At 37.9% G+C, this 16509-nt stretch overlaps 1 protein-coding gene across 9 annotated transcripts in view; it reads right to left on the bottom strand.

Moving 5' to 3' along the window:
- Positions 1–589: 589 nt before the first annotated feature.
- The window catches only part of ERICH3 (glutamate rich 3), a 77530-nt gene continuing 61610 nt past the window's right edge, over positions 590–16509 (bottom strand). For all 9 annotated transcript variants that reach the window (XM_039327179.1, XM_039327175.1, XM_039327174.1 and 6 more), the window contains 3 exons: positions 12779–12913; positions 3398–8465; positions 590–1058 (listed from right to left, as the gene is read on the bottom strand). In XM_039327179.1, the coding sequence (XP_039183113.1) occupies positions 3421–8465; positions 12779–12913 (5180 nt within the window). In that variant the 3' untranslated portion in view covers positions 590–1058; positions 3398–3420. The remainder of the gene's footprint in view (positions 1059–3397; positions 8466–12778; positions 12914–16509) is intronic.

A 16509-nucleotide genomic window follows, 5' to 3' on the forward strand; every position in this document is an offset into this window, starting at 1 on the left:
TATCTAAGGATACTTATGACCTGGATTCAAAGTTTGGATGGTCACCTCCCAGTTACGTGATCACATTTTGGGCACTCGGGAACTGGACTGATTTACAGCCATTTGCAACATTTTATTATGGTTTTGCCAAAAACCAGCATTTACTTCTGATTTTTGGAAAAAATGAGTCATAGAAAACCATAAGTTTGCTTAATGACTGTAGGGTTCATTTAATGACCACAGCAAAAAAAGTTCATAAAATCAGGTCAGTCACATAACTGATTTGCTTTATGACCATCATGAGTTACAACCATTAAGAGCAGGTTCCATTATGGTTGTAACTTGAGGATTGCTAATATCGGTCTTTATGGATGATGCAGCTCCCCTTTTAGCTGTGGTATCAATCAATTTGGCTATACTTTCTACATTATGCACAGAATTAAGTTCAAGACCAATGACAATCTTTCAAAAATCTAATCAGGAGTCATCCTGTACGACTCTTTGGAGAATGTGAGTGAACGTCAAGCACTTCCCTTCTGCTAAATTTAAAAAGAACACATAAGATACAAATGGAAGGGAAAAGGCCATAAAATACATACAAATGTTCAAATCTGTTTGCAGGTGTTTTATTGTTCTACATAAAGACTTCAAGTGACTCTTACTGTGCAGCAGAATTAGCTGGTTGATTCTGGGAAAGTTCCCGTTACATAATAATTCTGTTTTGTTTTTAAAAGAAATGTGTGGCAGCTGTTATACAGGCCTCATTATTGATATTTTTAGAATTATAAAGGAATGCTATTAATGAAATAAGTTAGATAGGATTTCGTTTGTCTGCAGCAGTCCTGGTGCATAGTGACAGAAGTGTGTGAAGGAATCAAAGAGGGCAGTTACCCCAGGTGGCACCAATCTAGAATTATTTTCTTGAAAAAAGTTACTAAATGATCATGGTAGTCAGGACAACAATGGAAAGATGGATGGCAAGCATCAAAAGAATATAAGAAGATGCTTGAATAAGTCTGTGTTTCCACCAAGTCTTGAGGCAGCAATGATGAGATGGGAAGTTCCAACCCCAAAGCATTCTGGGAAAACAAACAAATACAAGATTAGTTTACAGGATATACAGCAGTGTATCTCAACCTTGTCAACTTTAAGCTGGCTGGACTTCAACTCTCAGAATCCCCCCAGCCAGCAATGCTGGCTGAGGAATTCTGGGAGTTGACCTCCACACAGTTTAAAGTTGCCAAGATTGAGAAACACTGGTACAGGAGATAATTCTCTGGAAATTTAAAAGAGACAAGTACAGCCCCAGCATTTTTTAAAAAAATAGCTGTAGATTCTTGAGGCAGCACAAATGAGGATTTATTTTAATCAAGCCCATTAAAGAGGGACGTATTCTTTCTCAACTATGCCTAGTGGAGAGGACAGTGCTGTTTTTAAATCTAGGAAGGGTTCACATGCAAACAATAATTAGCGTAACATTTACCATTCAATATTTAGTTCCTGATTAGCATAACTTGTGATTCAGAATTTGAAGTCTGGAAACTATAGCACTTTTAACAGCAAAATACCTAAGCATTTCTTCTTTACCTTTATATCAGGAAGAAGCAATCTATGGTAATAATGAAACACTGCAGTGGCTTCCTTGGCTTTCAGTTGTTTGATATGCAGGGTAATTGCTCAACACACTTTTTCCAAGGCAAAATAAGAAGTGGCAAGTAGTCTTTACTGGCAACGGGGCAAGCAAAAAGTATAGCTCCGGCCTCAGTCTCAAGTTAATGGTATATGCAGAGGGTGAGCTTACAACTAGAAAATACTATAATGTGGTAGATTGCTTTTGTATCCCATTAACTGGACTGCTTTAGAAGAACAGAGATGTGATGATAACTAGACATGTGGTGGGGAAATGCAAAAGTTCCACATCTGGAGCATACCAGGTTGAAGAAAATAGTTATGGGTTCAATTTTAAGTTGAGGGTTTAGAAAAAGAGTTAATGGGGCCAAAAGGACATATTAAAGTGCCCTATTGATCAGCAGACCAAACTGCCAGTGTCAGGGAAATTGCACATAAGTGGCGGAGAATGACAAGGAAATAGCTCAGGACAACTTTAGCATTTGGGAAAATATATCTTTCTCTCCCTCTCTCTTCTCCACCAGATAGGAATGATTTAAGTAAGATTGGAATATGAACAGATGAGGAGGAAGAGGAAATCCAAGGTCTATCAGCTACTACAGACAAAGAGGTGCTTTCCTCTGGATAATTGATTGGGCAGTAATGAAATGCTTTTTGACATGCTTAAATTGTATGCTGAGCTTTATTTTCAAATAAACTCAAGCAGTACCAAGCCATCAATGATCTTCTGCATCAAAGAAAGCCAAACCCAGATCAGCACTGTCCACCCAAAACCTTCTCACCACTTGGGAGATCTAGTGTGCAACCTATTGCTAAGTCAGATAACTGGATTAGCTGTTCAGACAAAAACCCAATTTTAATTAAACACCAGATCTATAGCTCAAATAACAGTACTGAAAGCATTACTACAGTGGAATACAGTATTAAACCTTGTCCTATAAGCTGCTATAAACTCATCAGGAATCATGGTTTCAAGGTGATAAGTCAATTAGTAAATAACTTCTTTAAATAAGTCTAAACCGCAATCATTTCCTTCTCAAAGAACTAAATATATATCCCCAGTGAATTAGTAGGATTAAATATATATCCCCAGTTAATTCCTATAACGGTTGAGCATGGTTTATTGAAGAAATTTTCTTGGCTGAGTTTATATATAAATGTACACCATACCCCAGAGTTTACAGATCACAGTGGTTAGCTTCAGATAATATGCCAAATGAAAGCCACACCATATTATGGGGCAAGTGTGAAGCAAGCCTTAATCCATTTAATTAATCCATGACACACTGGGGCCAGAGCTCAGATAGTAGACATGATTTGACAAATATATAATAATTCAAAAATTCCCTTCTCAGCCCTATGAGTTGTTTGTATCTTCCTCAATCTCGGGTCCTCTACCAGAGGCTTGGGACTTTGAGAGTTCTGCACAGCATCTTAGCTGTTCTTAGCACTGCACTCTTCTGGACAAAGAACTCTGATGTTGTCCATGGAATCTGATGGAGCCACTCAGCCAGCTTAAGAGTCACAGCTCCGAGTGATCTTACCACCACTCTGGGACCACTTTGGTCTTTATTTACCACATCCTCTCTATTTTCTCCATCTTTTCCTTTTTCCTGATGTTGCTGTCACTTAATACCATTACATCTATCACCACTGCTGTTTTCTGGTCTGATATACAGTGTATTAGAACCCTGAAACTCCCAGATCTCTAGTAAAGTACCTGAAATTGAAGAAGTTACATATTACTCATAGAAGTGAGAAGGGAATTTATATATCAGCACATGCTCACCTTCAGTCTAGGTGTTTGTCTTCTCAGTCAGTTCCAGTAAGAACTTGGTGACACTCTCTTTCATACTCCTGGGAGCTCCAAAGAATGGTATTTGTCATTGTGATAGTTTCATCTGTAGTCTCCTCCAATCCTATTTCACAGTTCATATTTCCATCTTTTTCATCTGAAGGGGTTTCTTCTGAAGGCTCCCCTATTCCTTCTTCTGAAGGCTCCCCTATTCCTTCTTCTGAAGGCTCTCCTGTTTCTTCTTCCGAAGGTTCTCCTGTTCCTTCTTCCGAAGGCTCTCCTGTTCCTTCTGAATGCTCCCCAGTTCCTTCTTCCTCACTGTTACTGCTCTCAATTATCTCCCTTTCTTCATCTACTACAACAGCAAAAAAATCTTCACTCGTGGCACACTCCTGAGTTGATTCGTCTTCTGCTGATCTTTCCACCGAAGGTTCTTCTTTATCTTTATCATTTTCATTGATCTGTGATACTTCTGTTATCAGTTGCTGTATCCCTATTAAGAGAGCTTCTTCTACATCTGCAAGTGTTATCATTCCTTCTCTCATCTCATCACATGTGTCTGATTCGTCCTGTTCCTTCTCCTCTTCAGGAGCTATGACTTCCTCCTGTACTTCCATGTAAAGAAATGTTTCCCTTGTTCCAGTCTTGTCAGATACTCCAGTTTGGACACTAGGTTCTTTTTTCATTTCTCCTCCAACGAATGCTTCTTTTTGTGGGGCTGATTCAGAAGTATGTTTTATTTCTGCTATAATCTCTTCTCTCCTGGTGACTAACCCTTGCTCTCCAAAGGTAGTTTCATTCAGAGATCCTATGACGACAGAAAGCACTTCTCCATTTGCTTCTGAATCTTCTGTTTCTTCTTCCCCCCGGAGTTTTGGTACAACTTTAACTTCTGCTTTCTCTTCAAATGCTACCTCAGTCTCTGGCGTTACAATTTTTGCCTTCTGTTCCAAGGCTACCTTGCCTTCTGCCTTCTTTTTAAGGGTCCTCTCAACTTCTGCATCTTCAGCTTCTAAATCCTTTCCAGCTATCACTTCAGACTCTGTTTCTATAGTTTCTCCTTTCCGCTTAAGTGTCATCTCGGCTTCTGCTTCTTCCGCACCTAACTCCCCTTTAGGCACCACCTTAACTTTGGCCTGTCCGGGTTCTGCCTTCCTTTTAAGTGTCCACTCAGGTTCTGCCTCTTTGACTTCTAATTCCTCTTTAGGTATCACATCAGCCTCTTCCTCTATAATTACTGCCTTCTGTTTAAGTGCTTTCTCTATTGCCTTTCCTTTAAATGTCAACTCAGCTTCTGCTTCTTCAACTTCTAATTCCCCTTTAGATACCACATCAGCCTCTGCCTCTCCAGTTTCAGGCTTCCATTTCAAGGCAACGTGGCTTTCTGCCCTCTTCCCCTCAGCTTCTGACCCTTCAACTTCTAATTTTCTTTCAGGTATCTTATCAAATTCTGCCTCTATAATTTCTGCTTTTCCCTTAAGTCTCACCTCAGCTTCTGCTTCTTCAGCATCTAACCACCTTTCTGGTACCATCTTAGCTTTGACCAGTCCAGGTTCTACCTCTCTTTTAAGTATCATTTCAGCTTCTGCTTCTTCAGCATATAACTCCTCTTTAGGTGTGACTTTAGCTTTGACCTGTCTAGTTTCTGCTTTCCATGCAACTGTCAACTCAGCTTCTCTTTTTTCAGCATCTAACTCCCCTTTAGGTGCCACCCTAGCTTTAACCTGTCCAGTCTCTGCTTTCCATCCAATTGTCACCTCAGCTTCTGCTTCTCCAGGATATAACTCTCCTTTAGGTACCAACCTAGCTTTAATTAGTCCAGTTTCTGCCTCTCTTTCAAATGACACCTCAGCTTCTGCTTCTTCAGCATATAAGTCTTCTTTAGGTACAATCTTAGCTTTGACCTGTCCAGTTTCTGCTTCCCTTTTAAATGTCACCTCAGTTTCTGCTTCTTCAGCATATAAGTCTCCTTTAGGTACCACCTTAGCTTTAACATGTCCAGTTTCTGCCTCTCTTTCAAATGACACCTCAGCTTCTGCTTTTTCAGCATATAACTCCCCTTCAGGTACCATTCTAGGTTTGACACGTCCAGGTTCTGCCTCTCTTTCAAATATCATCTCGGCTTCTGGTTCTTCAAGATATAACTCCCCTTCAGGTCCCATCTTAACTTTGATATGTCCAGGTTCTGCCTCTCTTTCAAGTGTCATCTCAGCTTCTACTTCTTCCGCATATAAGTCTTCTTTAGGTACCATCTTAGCTTTAACATATGCAGTTTCTGCCTCTCTTTCAAATGTTACCTCAGCTTCTGCTTCTTCAGCATATAACTCCCCTTCAGGTCCCACCTTAGCTTTGACACGTCCAGGTTCTGCCTGTCTTTCAGGTGTCATCTCAGCTTTTGCTTCTTCTGCATATAAGTCTCCTTTAGGTTCCATTTTAGCTTTGACACGTCCAATTTCTGCCTCTCTTTCAAGTGTCATCTCAGCTTCTGCTTCTTCAGCATATAAATCTCCTTTAGGTTCCATTTTAGCTTTGACACGTCCAATTTCTGCCTCTCTTTCAAGTGTCACCTCAGCTTCTGCTTCTTCAGCATATAAATCTCCTTTAGGTTCCATTTTAGCTTTGACACGTCCAATTTCTGCCTCTCTTTCAAGTATCATCTTAGCTTCTGCTTCTTTAGGATATAACTCCCCTTCAGGTCCCACCTTAGCTTTGACACGTCCAAGTTCTGCCCCTCTTTCAAGTGTCACCTCAGCTTCTGCTTCTTCAGCATATAAATCTCCTTTAGGTTCCATTTTAGCTTTGACACGTCGAATTTCTGCCTGTCTTTCAGGTGTCATCTCAGCTTCTGCTTCTTCAGCATATAAGTCTCCTTTAGGTGCCACCTTAGCTTTGACACGTCCAATTTCTGCCTCTCTTTCAAGTGTCATCTCAGCTTCTGCTTCTTCAGCATATAAGTCTCCTTTAGGTCCCATCTTAGCTTTGACATATCCAATTTCTGCTTCTCTTTCAAGTGTCACCTCAGCTTCTGCTTCTTCAGCATATAAGTCTCCTTTAGGTACCACCTTAGCTTTGACACGTGCAATTTCTGCCTCTCTTTCAAGTGTCATCTCAGCTTCTGCTTCTTCAGCATATAAGTCTCCTTTAGGTACCACCTTAGCTTTGTCACGTGCAATTTCTGCCTCACTTTCAAGTGTCATCTCAGCTTCTGCTTCTTCAGCATATAACTCTAGTTTAGGTTCCACCTTAGCTTTGATACGTCCAATTTCTTCCTCTCTTTCAAATGTCATTTCAGCTTCTGCTTTTTCAGTGTGTAAGTCTCCTTTAGGTTCCACTTTAGCTTTGACATGTCCTCTTTCTGCCTCCCCTTTAAGTGTCATATCAGCTTCTGCCTCTGTGACTTCTAACTCCTCCTCAAGTCCCACATCGACTTTAGCCTCTCCAGTTTCTACCTCCCTTTTAAGTGCCATGTCTCCTTCTGCTTCCCATGGATATTCCATTTTCTTTCCTATCTCTTCTTTTTCTACTTTTCGTTTAGTTTTAACTTCTGTCTCATCAGTTTCTGCCTCTTCTTTAAGTGCCATCTCAGCACCTCTCTCTTCAGATTCTGCCTTTCTTCCGGGTGTTTTTTGTTGTTCAATCATTTTCTGTCTTGGAGATAATCCTTTTACTTGTCCCTCTGCCTCTTCAACCCACATTTCTCCTTTTGCTTTTTCTTTCTTTGCTAATTCTTCCATCAGCACTGCCATAGATTCTAAGCCGGGTTCAATATAAAGCCCTTCTTTCTCCAAGTCCAGTTTCTCTTCTGGAGCTGCCATTTTGAACTTTAGCCTTTCTTCTGCTCCTCTTTCTACAGGTTGTACTACAGTCTTTTCTCCTTGGGCTGTTTGATCAATTGCCAAAATATCTTTTGCTCTTGCTTGTCTCTCTTTCTCTCTTTCAGAATATGGTTTGCCTGCTAACTTGTCTTCCTCAGTTATTTCAATTTCATGGTCGAGGAAGGCCTCTCCCACCAAAGGCTCTATTTTCTTGAGGGATAAATCTTCTGTAGATATGGCTTTCATCCCAGTCACATCTGGATATTCTTGGTATAAATCTTCATCCCATCTGGATGAAATTCCTTGGATTGTTTCTTCCATCTCAGATGGAACCTCTCTTCCACTAGTGATTGCCTTTTCTGCAGCAGCTGCTTTTTCATCTCCATAGAGAACATCTTCCACTTTTAATTGTGATGGTCTAAGTCCTGCTTCCAAAGGGGAAATGGGCCTCAATTCATATTTTCTCTCCTCATCTTCCCTCAAAAATGCCTCATCCTTTCTTTTCTTTTCCATTATGTCAGCTTTTTTTCCGGCCTCTGCTTTATGTTTTTTCTCTTGAAAAATTTCTTTGGATTCAGCTTCTCCTACCTTTTCTGGTCCCTTTCCAATACTGATCTTTTCTGCAGATGTTGTCTCCCAATCTTCAGCTGTCTCATATTTTCCTTTCATCTTTTCTTTTGCTTCAAGCCTGTCCTCTGTCTTAATTTTTTCTAATTCTCTTGTCTTTAAAGCTTTTGGTGCCTCAGTCACTTCTGCACCTTCTTCTCCCTCAAGGATCTGCCATCGCACATGTTCTTCTCTCTTTGCTGCTCTTGACTTCTCACTAATTTTGGCATCTTCAGTTTCTTCCCCTTCTGATCTGAATCCCCCTAAAACCTCCTCTCCGTCAGCAGCTTTATGTTTTATTGCCATTTCACCTGTTTTTGTCACGCTCTCAATTTTTTCATCCTTGGGGGTTATTTCTTTTTCTATACTGGCCAGGTCTGATTCTATGGGTTCTCTCTCCCATTCTCTTTTTCCTGCCAGAAATTCAGGTTTTACTCCCTGGTCTCCTCTAAGACTTGCTCTTTTGGGGGCTAGCAATTCTTCTGTTAGAGCTGCTTCTTTGGGGCCTTTACCAGCTACAAGCTCCTCTTCCTCAAGTATTCCTTCCTTGTCCATCATCTCTCTCTCTCTCTTCATTTGCTTTGTAGCCCTTTGCGATTCAGTCCTTCTTGATGGTTTTGCCAAGGAAACTTCATCTGGTGCTATTAAAATAAGCACAGTATGAGTTGTAATTGTGATAACTTTATCAGTGTGGCATTTTTAAAAAATACATTGACATATGTTTCTCCTGTCCTTGTTGGCCCAGCCATTTTGAATGGATAGCCATCAGTCACTTTGCTTCTTAGATTAACCTGAGAGCAACTGATTTGTGAAGGATGGTACAATATAATGGAAAATTGGACAAGTTAATTTTCTGGTCCCACATTATTCTACATAAGTCAAGAGAGAAGAGTATTCTGAAAACTTGCTCTTGTATGGTTCATTATTAGTCTACCTTACAAACTACCTGGTATTCCTCCTATACTACTAATTTTGCTGCTTCTTTTTACACAAAACATTGCCAGCAAAGCCTTCCTTTTCCAAGCAAACTAACTATTATAAAATATTAAAGAGTGGCCATATCACTGAAGTTGGACTACAAAAATGATAAATCAATTAGAAGTTCTCCACTGCAGAAAAGGTCCATAAAAAGGAAATAGTTGCAGAAAATTAAAAGTATAGAAATATAAAGGTTTTGCCCCCAAGATGGTGACAGATAATCTCTTTTCTCTCATGGACAAACAGCTGATTATGCAGCCAAACCTGCTCCCTAGATCTGAATGGGAGCATTAGGAACAACCAAGGACAACCCTAAGAAGATCATATATCTTTGCAGAAGAGGGATCTTGATGACCACAATTCTCAGTAGGAACAATCGGAGAATCAGGTCTTTTATCTTCCCTTCACTTTCACTTTTGCTCTAAGAAGTTGGTGGCGAATAACTTACTCTCTGGTAGTGAAAGCTATTTGATTGATTTGCATGCTTTTCTCTAATTGTGTTTTGGGTTTTTTTGTAAAATTCCCTTTTTCCTTTTTGGGAGTTTATATAGTTTTATTTTTCAAAAAGTTAAAATACAAAGAAAAAAGGAATATAAAGGTTCTGAAATGCATTAAATCAAACATTAAAGGTCAATGTGTACACACATATACATAGGAATGATATATCTTGAAAACAAGTGTGACCTTACATCAAAATAACTGGGAATTTATTTTAAAATCAAATACTTTAGACATTATATTCTAGACACTACAAAATAAGCCTGGTCTTAGTTGCTGAACTGAAATTATTGCCCACCTCCTCATGGCTTTGTGTCTATACTAATATAAGGATAAGGGGGAAAATGAGTGGATTAAATATCTGGTGTAATAATTTCTTTCCAAATATCCTAATATTTTGAAAAGCTTTCTAAAAATTGTAATGTTCTATACCTCCTGGATCTATCATAAAACAATTCCTCACTTTAAAAAATATATATATGTATAAATGTACATTTAGGTTCATATGAATATGAATATGACTTTTCATGTAGTTAAAACAAGTGAATTAAAAATGCAGATTAGTAGGAAGTGAGAAATAGCTATCTGGGACCAAGAACAGAGTGTCTGGGGGGGGGGTGTTTAAAAAGTTAAGATGAGGAACGCACAATAAAGCCCTGCCCCTTTTTATGTTTGTTGTGTGACCCTTTTTATGATTGCTCCTCTCTGCTTGATTTTTTTCACCCCTATGTATAAATGCACCCAACTTAGAAGCCTTATAACTACTTTCTAGAAATATCAGCAGAACAACATATGATCCACTAAGGAGGAATTGTGAGGAACAATAAAATATTCTGGTCTGGATGGGAATAAATGCCTCATCAGAATATATACAGAAAAATAGTGTTAAACCTATTTGAGAATAATGAACCCCAATTGATTTGGGATTTACTTTTCCCACTGATTTCAGTGAGAATTATGCAACAGGTAGTATAGGACTACATATAAACATAATGTTCAATGAATTTTGATAGGATTTTATTTTTGCCCAATTGTTTACACTACAGTCTTTTTACTTTAATTGGAACTACTGTACAAACTCTCAGTGTACTCATTATTAATTATGTTCAATAAATTATCTTCTAAAACCTTAAAAGATTAAAGAAAATATTATAATGGCATATATAAGGACACAGATTCTTATAGACCTTTCCAACCTGTATGCTTGCATAATTTAAGTACTTGGCACTAAAAACTGTTGAAATTGAAGTGCTGATAGCATTCATCTAGACCTTTATATTGTAGGTGACTTTCAACAAATAATCCAATCAAATAAGATATATCTTGGAATCAAAACTTGTTTCTTAGGGAACAGAGCTAAAGAAAGTGCTTATAATTCAGCCAGGAAAATAAAGGGGAAAAAAACACAGTATTATTAAGAAAATCTCCATTTGCCTTCTGACAAAATGGTTTATTGGAGCTGTAAAATTTGCATGGTATTGTATGACATGGAAGAAGGTATCTAAACTCTTATTGGTCAGTCTCATGAAGAGGCTGCCAGTCTAACATGTATCCCAATGTTGGGGATTTGGGTACTGAAGGCCCAAACTATACATTACAGAAGATAAGTAACTGATATTGACTTTCATTTCCTTATATCAAATAAAACTCAACATCTGTATGTATTTATAGGTCTCTTGTTCTTCATGAACATTAATAACATGATTTGTTGAATAAATCCCAACTGAAGGTCATGCATAATGCTGAGCCATAAAGCACAGTTTAGAAACCAAAATTGCTGAGTTCCCACAACAGGCAATCAGAACTGTATATTGAAAATATGACTGCACCACCTGATGTGCATAAAATATTTCCCCTCTAGCAACAGTATGAAAACTTGTCAAGTATTTATATTTTTCTTCTTCTATACTTAGGGCTGGATTTTGCATGGCTAAGATTTTAATTCACTATGAAGGAGAATAAACAGCTGCTAAAATCTGACTTGGACTCTACCCATTCTTAAAATACTCTAGAATAGGAATGTGTCATTTTTTGTGGAATCCCAGAGAGTTACTTTTGAGGATTCCTCAGAGGTTTCAATAATTTAAGACAATTTCATTTCACTATTATATTTTTATTCCATGTAATATAGATCTACAGAAGATCCTAAAAAGTGACCTGAAGTTTACTTTGTGTTCATGTGATGGCAAAAATCCCCACTTGTTATGCTGTGTACAATTGTTGGATAAGACATAAACAAGCAAATTTTTTTTAAGTTGACTTCCAGGACATACAAGGAATATACAATCTTGTCAGCATTAATGACAAGATCAGCCATGTATGCTTATATGTTACTTGTAAGAACTCGGAGGGTTTGGCAAATTAAAGGATAAAACTGATGCATTCAACCTCAAACTGACTGCATTCATTTGAACTTTAACTGACCAGGAAAAAAGGCTGTAACTGTGGTGCCAAATATCAGCCATAATGCCAGCAAAGATAATCTAGGTCAGTTTTTCTCAGCCTTGGCCACTTTAAGATGTGTGGATTTCATATTGGCTGAGGAATTCTGGAAATTGAAGTCAACACATTTTAAAGTGGTCAAGGTTAAGAAACAATGATCTGAGCCAATGGTGTGAAACTGTCAGCCCACAGGCCGGATGCATCATGCCGAAACCGCGCCCACCCCATTGTCGGCAACGGAAAAAAGTCATGATATGTCGCGACATGTCACGTGACGTTGCAAGTTTGACACCCCTGATCTGAGCTATTCTGGAAAGCTCTAAGGATCATAAATAAGAGGCTGGGGAAGGTCTCAGGAAGTCTACAATTGTTGCTGCTGACCTAAATTATATCTGAGTTCCCTGCCTATATAAGAGTTTTGTAACACATAGGGTGATGTGCAAGGACTGGATTGAAGGTGAAGCGGCTTCAAAGATCACTATTTCCTGAGGAAGACAGTAGTGATTGAGAAACTTTTTCCCCCTAGGGAAGAGAGAAAAAGAAGAAAAATATGAAAATATAAAATATAAGGAGTGAAACACTGATTAGACCAGTGGTGGCGAACCTATGGCACGGGTGCCAGAGGCGGCACAGAGCCCTCTCTGTGGGCACGTGTGCCATCACCCCAGTCCTAGGCCTTCAGCTGGGTTTTATTAAAACCTTTTCGCTTTAGGCTCTGCCGCCATGTACAAAAAAAAAAGTTCAATCAATCAGTCAATTTCAATCTCTCGCAGGAAAAAAAAAGATCTTGCAAAGTTGGAATTGATTGATTGAACTTTTTAGTCACAGTCTGCTGTTACCACCGCAGCCACACCCACCCAATGGGTCACACCCAGCCAATGGGTCACACCCACCCGGCACTCGACGATGCATAAGTGGGTTTTGGGTTGCAGTTTGGGCATTCGGTCTCTAAAAGATTCGCCATCACTGGATTAGACACAGCATTTAACTAGAAAGAAATACTGAAGACAGGTTCCATGCAAACAGTAGAACTTACCTTCATGTTTGTCTTGAGCAGCTGTTATATGTTCATCCTCATCCTCTGTACTGTAATCGCTAGGTTCAGGTTCAGAACTCAAAAGCTGATCTTTTTCAATAGCCTCAGCTATTTTCTCTCTGACCGATTTGCGATCTTCAAAAAAATAGTTCCACAATCATAAAAGAAGAGAGCAAAAGAGAAAGCAAAAAAATAAAACAAAATAAAATAAAAACCAACCCATCCTTGAACATAAAATGAGCTTACAATTACTGTACAACTAGCTAAGGATGGCAATTAAGATCCAGCAAAATTCTTCACCATAAAGATGAATTATGTACACATATAAGCAAACATCATTCTTTCTTTAGGCAATGAAAATTTCATGCAATGCTGTCTCTCCCATGCAAAAATTACACAAAGCACTCACTACTTTCAAATATCACCAAGCTGTAAGGTCAGAAATGGTTTTAATTTGTGCACAAATTAAAATCAGAAAGGTATCCTGAAGGCAGGATACAAATAACAACAAGAACAGTAATAGCAACAATACAATTGAAAAGCTATTATTCCATCACAGATAAAATAAGGGCATCTTTGAATACTAAGCTTCCTGATACAATTCCAACAGTTTTGTTAACTCCTTAAGGAAGTAAAATAACTTGCAAGCTTTGTCTCATTTTGATGCATGGGAAAGGCTGAGTGTAAATCCCCAGATGCTCCAGTTTTGCTATGCCGTTCTACAATATTATTATTATTATTAGGGTCCATGACAGCTTAAGGGAGTACTAGTATTTTAACTGTAACTTTAGTGTGTTAATAATTAGGTTATTTATATTTCACTTGTTTATAACAAAATGTCCATTATTAATATCATATTCCTATCAGCTCAGAAACCATGATTTACTAAGAAACAGCACATTTTTTCTTTTGTCCAAAATGACATTAAAGGAGAAAGAAATTGCTCTGTAAAAATGCTCTTCAGCATTTATGTCTTGTCTTTTTAAAAAGGAAAATATTGAAGACTCTTCTTAAGTATGGACACCCTATTCATGCATGAGCAGTGGTTGTGCAGTGGTTAGAATGCAGTATTGCAAACTAACTCTGCCAACTGCCAGCAGTTCGATCCTGACCAGCTTAAGGTTGACTCAGCCTTCCATCTTTCCAAGGTTGGTAAAATAAGGATCCAGATTATTGGGGGCAATATGCTGACTCTGTAAACTCTTAGAGAGGCTGTAAAGCTCTATGATGCGATATATAAGTCTAAGTGCTTTTGTTATTTTATAGGAAAATTTTCAGTATTGCCACATCACCTGAAGGTTAATGTATGTATAATGTGGTAAATCCTGTTTGGTGCATGGAGATTCCTTTATTTTATCTCATCTGAAAAGTTTTTGCCTACCACAGACATAATCAATTATGTCTGATATCTTTGTTGTCATGGCTGTCATATGGCATGGCTATATATTTGAAGAAGTAACTATTGACCTTTGATCAAACCTAAAGCTAACCCAGTGTTTCTCAACTTGAAAACTTGAAAATGTGTGGACTTTAAATTTCTAAATTTCCTAACCAGCTTGCTAACTGGGCGATCTCTGGGAGCAGAAGACCACACATATTCAAGTTTTCAATGTTGAAAAATACTACTCCAACTCATTAAACCTAACCTAACCCATAGTTTTTTAAAAAATGCAAAACAGCCAAAATAATCAACTGATGCCTGAAACTCAGTGGGCTGCTAAAGGTTCTTCGCAGGCAAAAAAGGAGAGTTGATGCCTCTCACACTGAATCTGGGCAACATGCTAAGAAATAAGATTCATTCAATTTACAGACCTTTGAGAGGTACTACCTGTAATACATTTCCAAGGGAGAATGTCCTTTTGCATCATTTTCACATACATGCTTCTTTTATATGTCTCTTCTGGGAATTCCTGCTACTCTTTCCTCTGGCTATTGGCAAATGTTACAATCTGAGTCCCACTTTAAAACAGGGGAGTCATTCTGTATAGGGATGATTGTTCTGTGAATAAAGAGACCTGACCAGAACCGATCACAGTATTTGAGCTTCAGGCCATTTTTAGAGTCTGATCTCCTGCCACAACCTAATAGGTTAATTGAGCGTTATATGGTCTTAATGATTTACCAAGCTTGAATAGTTTGCTGTTCCCAAAACTATCATCAAAATCATCCATTAGAATGTTCACGTGTCCTCACATTCCTATTCAGAAACTATTAAGTAACAACTTTCTTTGTTTGCCAGGACATTCATCAAGGCATACTATATCATCTACTACTACCCTGTAAAACGTCTTTTAAAGAGGTGTTGGTAGCTGACATTTTTAAAACCTTCAATCACAGCAGCAGAATCTGAAGACACTGCTGAATGCTATACTGAAAGCTAAAACCGTTGCACAGTCATTTCATGATTATGGTCTAAACAAAATAGAAGTAATGATATTCTTTTATGCTAAAATCTGGGGCAGGCCACTGACTCAGCCTACATACTTTTTTCCACACTTGCATTTAATGTTAGAATATTTAATTCTATATGTATTCCTCTTAAGTGGTTAATTTCATTCCTCAAATATTCATCTCATCTAACAGTGTAATTGCAAAGTCGCTCATACTGAAAACCTAGCATATGGATGAAGGAAAATATCTCAAGCAACGAAACACCTATAAATAATTCAGCATAATTATCCCGAACTGTATTTTTTTCAATATTCCTCCATGTTTTATACATAAAAAATTGCAAGACAATGAAAAGCAATCCAGCACCAAGATGTTAGCAGACAATTACCATTTTATAATCGTCTGACCCTGCCAAACTAGTAAATCCAGCAACACAAAGTCATATGAAACAATCTATCAAAATATATTAAATCAAGCAAGAACATAATGTATCACCATCCAAAGAACATATTCCAAACCACAAATCAAAAATATTAGCATGACTTATGGCTTTCTTTCACGCCTGCATCACCACTGATAAAATGCTAATTAGTATGAATTGATTCACCCTTACAATATTTCCATCACGAGCTACATTAAAATGAAATAAAATATTTTTGTCTTTTTGCCAAAGGGATCTGAGGCAGGAAATGGGAATAATCATGTAAATAATATGTATTTTATGATTCACAGAAATAAGCATATGGGTTACAATTCTGGATATTGTAGCCTAATATGTTTAGTGGTCAACAGGTTTGGAAAGGTTGTATTGGACAATGGTAGCCGAGATGATCAAATAATCTAATACAGAATAAAGAAGGATAACCTAAATATGGCAATCCATATTCTTCATGATCATGAAAAAACTGAAAAAATATCATGTATTTGGGTCTCCCAATTCATTGTCTCAAGTGATAAAAAGACACAAAAACTATGTTTCTGAATCTTTACGAAATATACACAACTATTTTGATTTTGTTCTTTTTGTATGAATTGTACAACTAAGATTTCAATTATGGTCATTATCAATTCCAGGCATATTCACTGATCTAAGATTCATTTCATCTCTTTGCCCCTGGCTAACTAGAAATTAAATTAATTCAGTCACCAAATGTGATGCACAATAGTGATGGTGACAAAGAAAGACTCACGGAAGCCCTATATACGTAATATTATTCAATCCCGGCACTTGAAATAGTAAGACGGCAATTTCAAGACAAATCTCGACCAGTTATCTGGCCCATACAGCAAAGCAAAATCTTGACCCATTCAAGGATATTAATAGATTTAGGAAGATTCAA

This window comes from Crotalus tigris, unplaced genomic scaffold (genome assembly GCF_016545835.1).
Source record: "Crotalus tigris isolate CLP2741 ecotype Arizona unplaced genomic scaffold, ASM1654583v1 scf7180000024358.1859470, whole genome shotgun sequence".
NCBI lineage: Eukaryota > Metazoa > Chordata > Lepidosauria > Squamata > Viperidae > Crotalus > Crotalus tigris.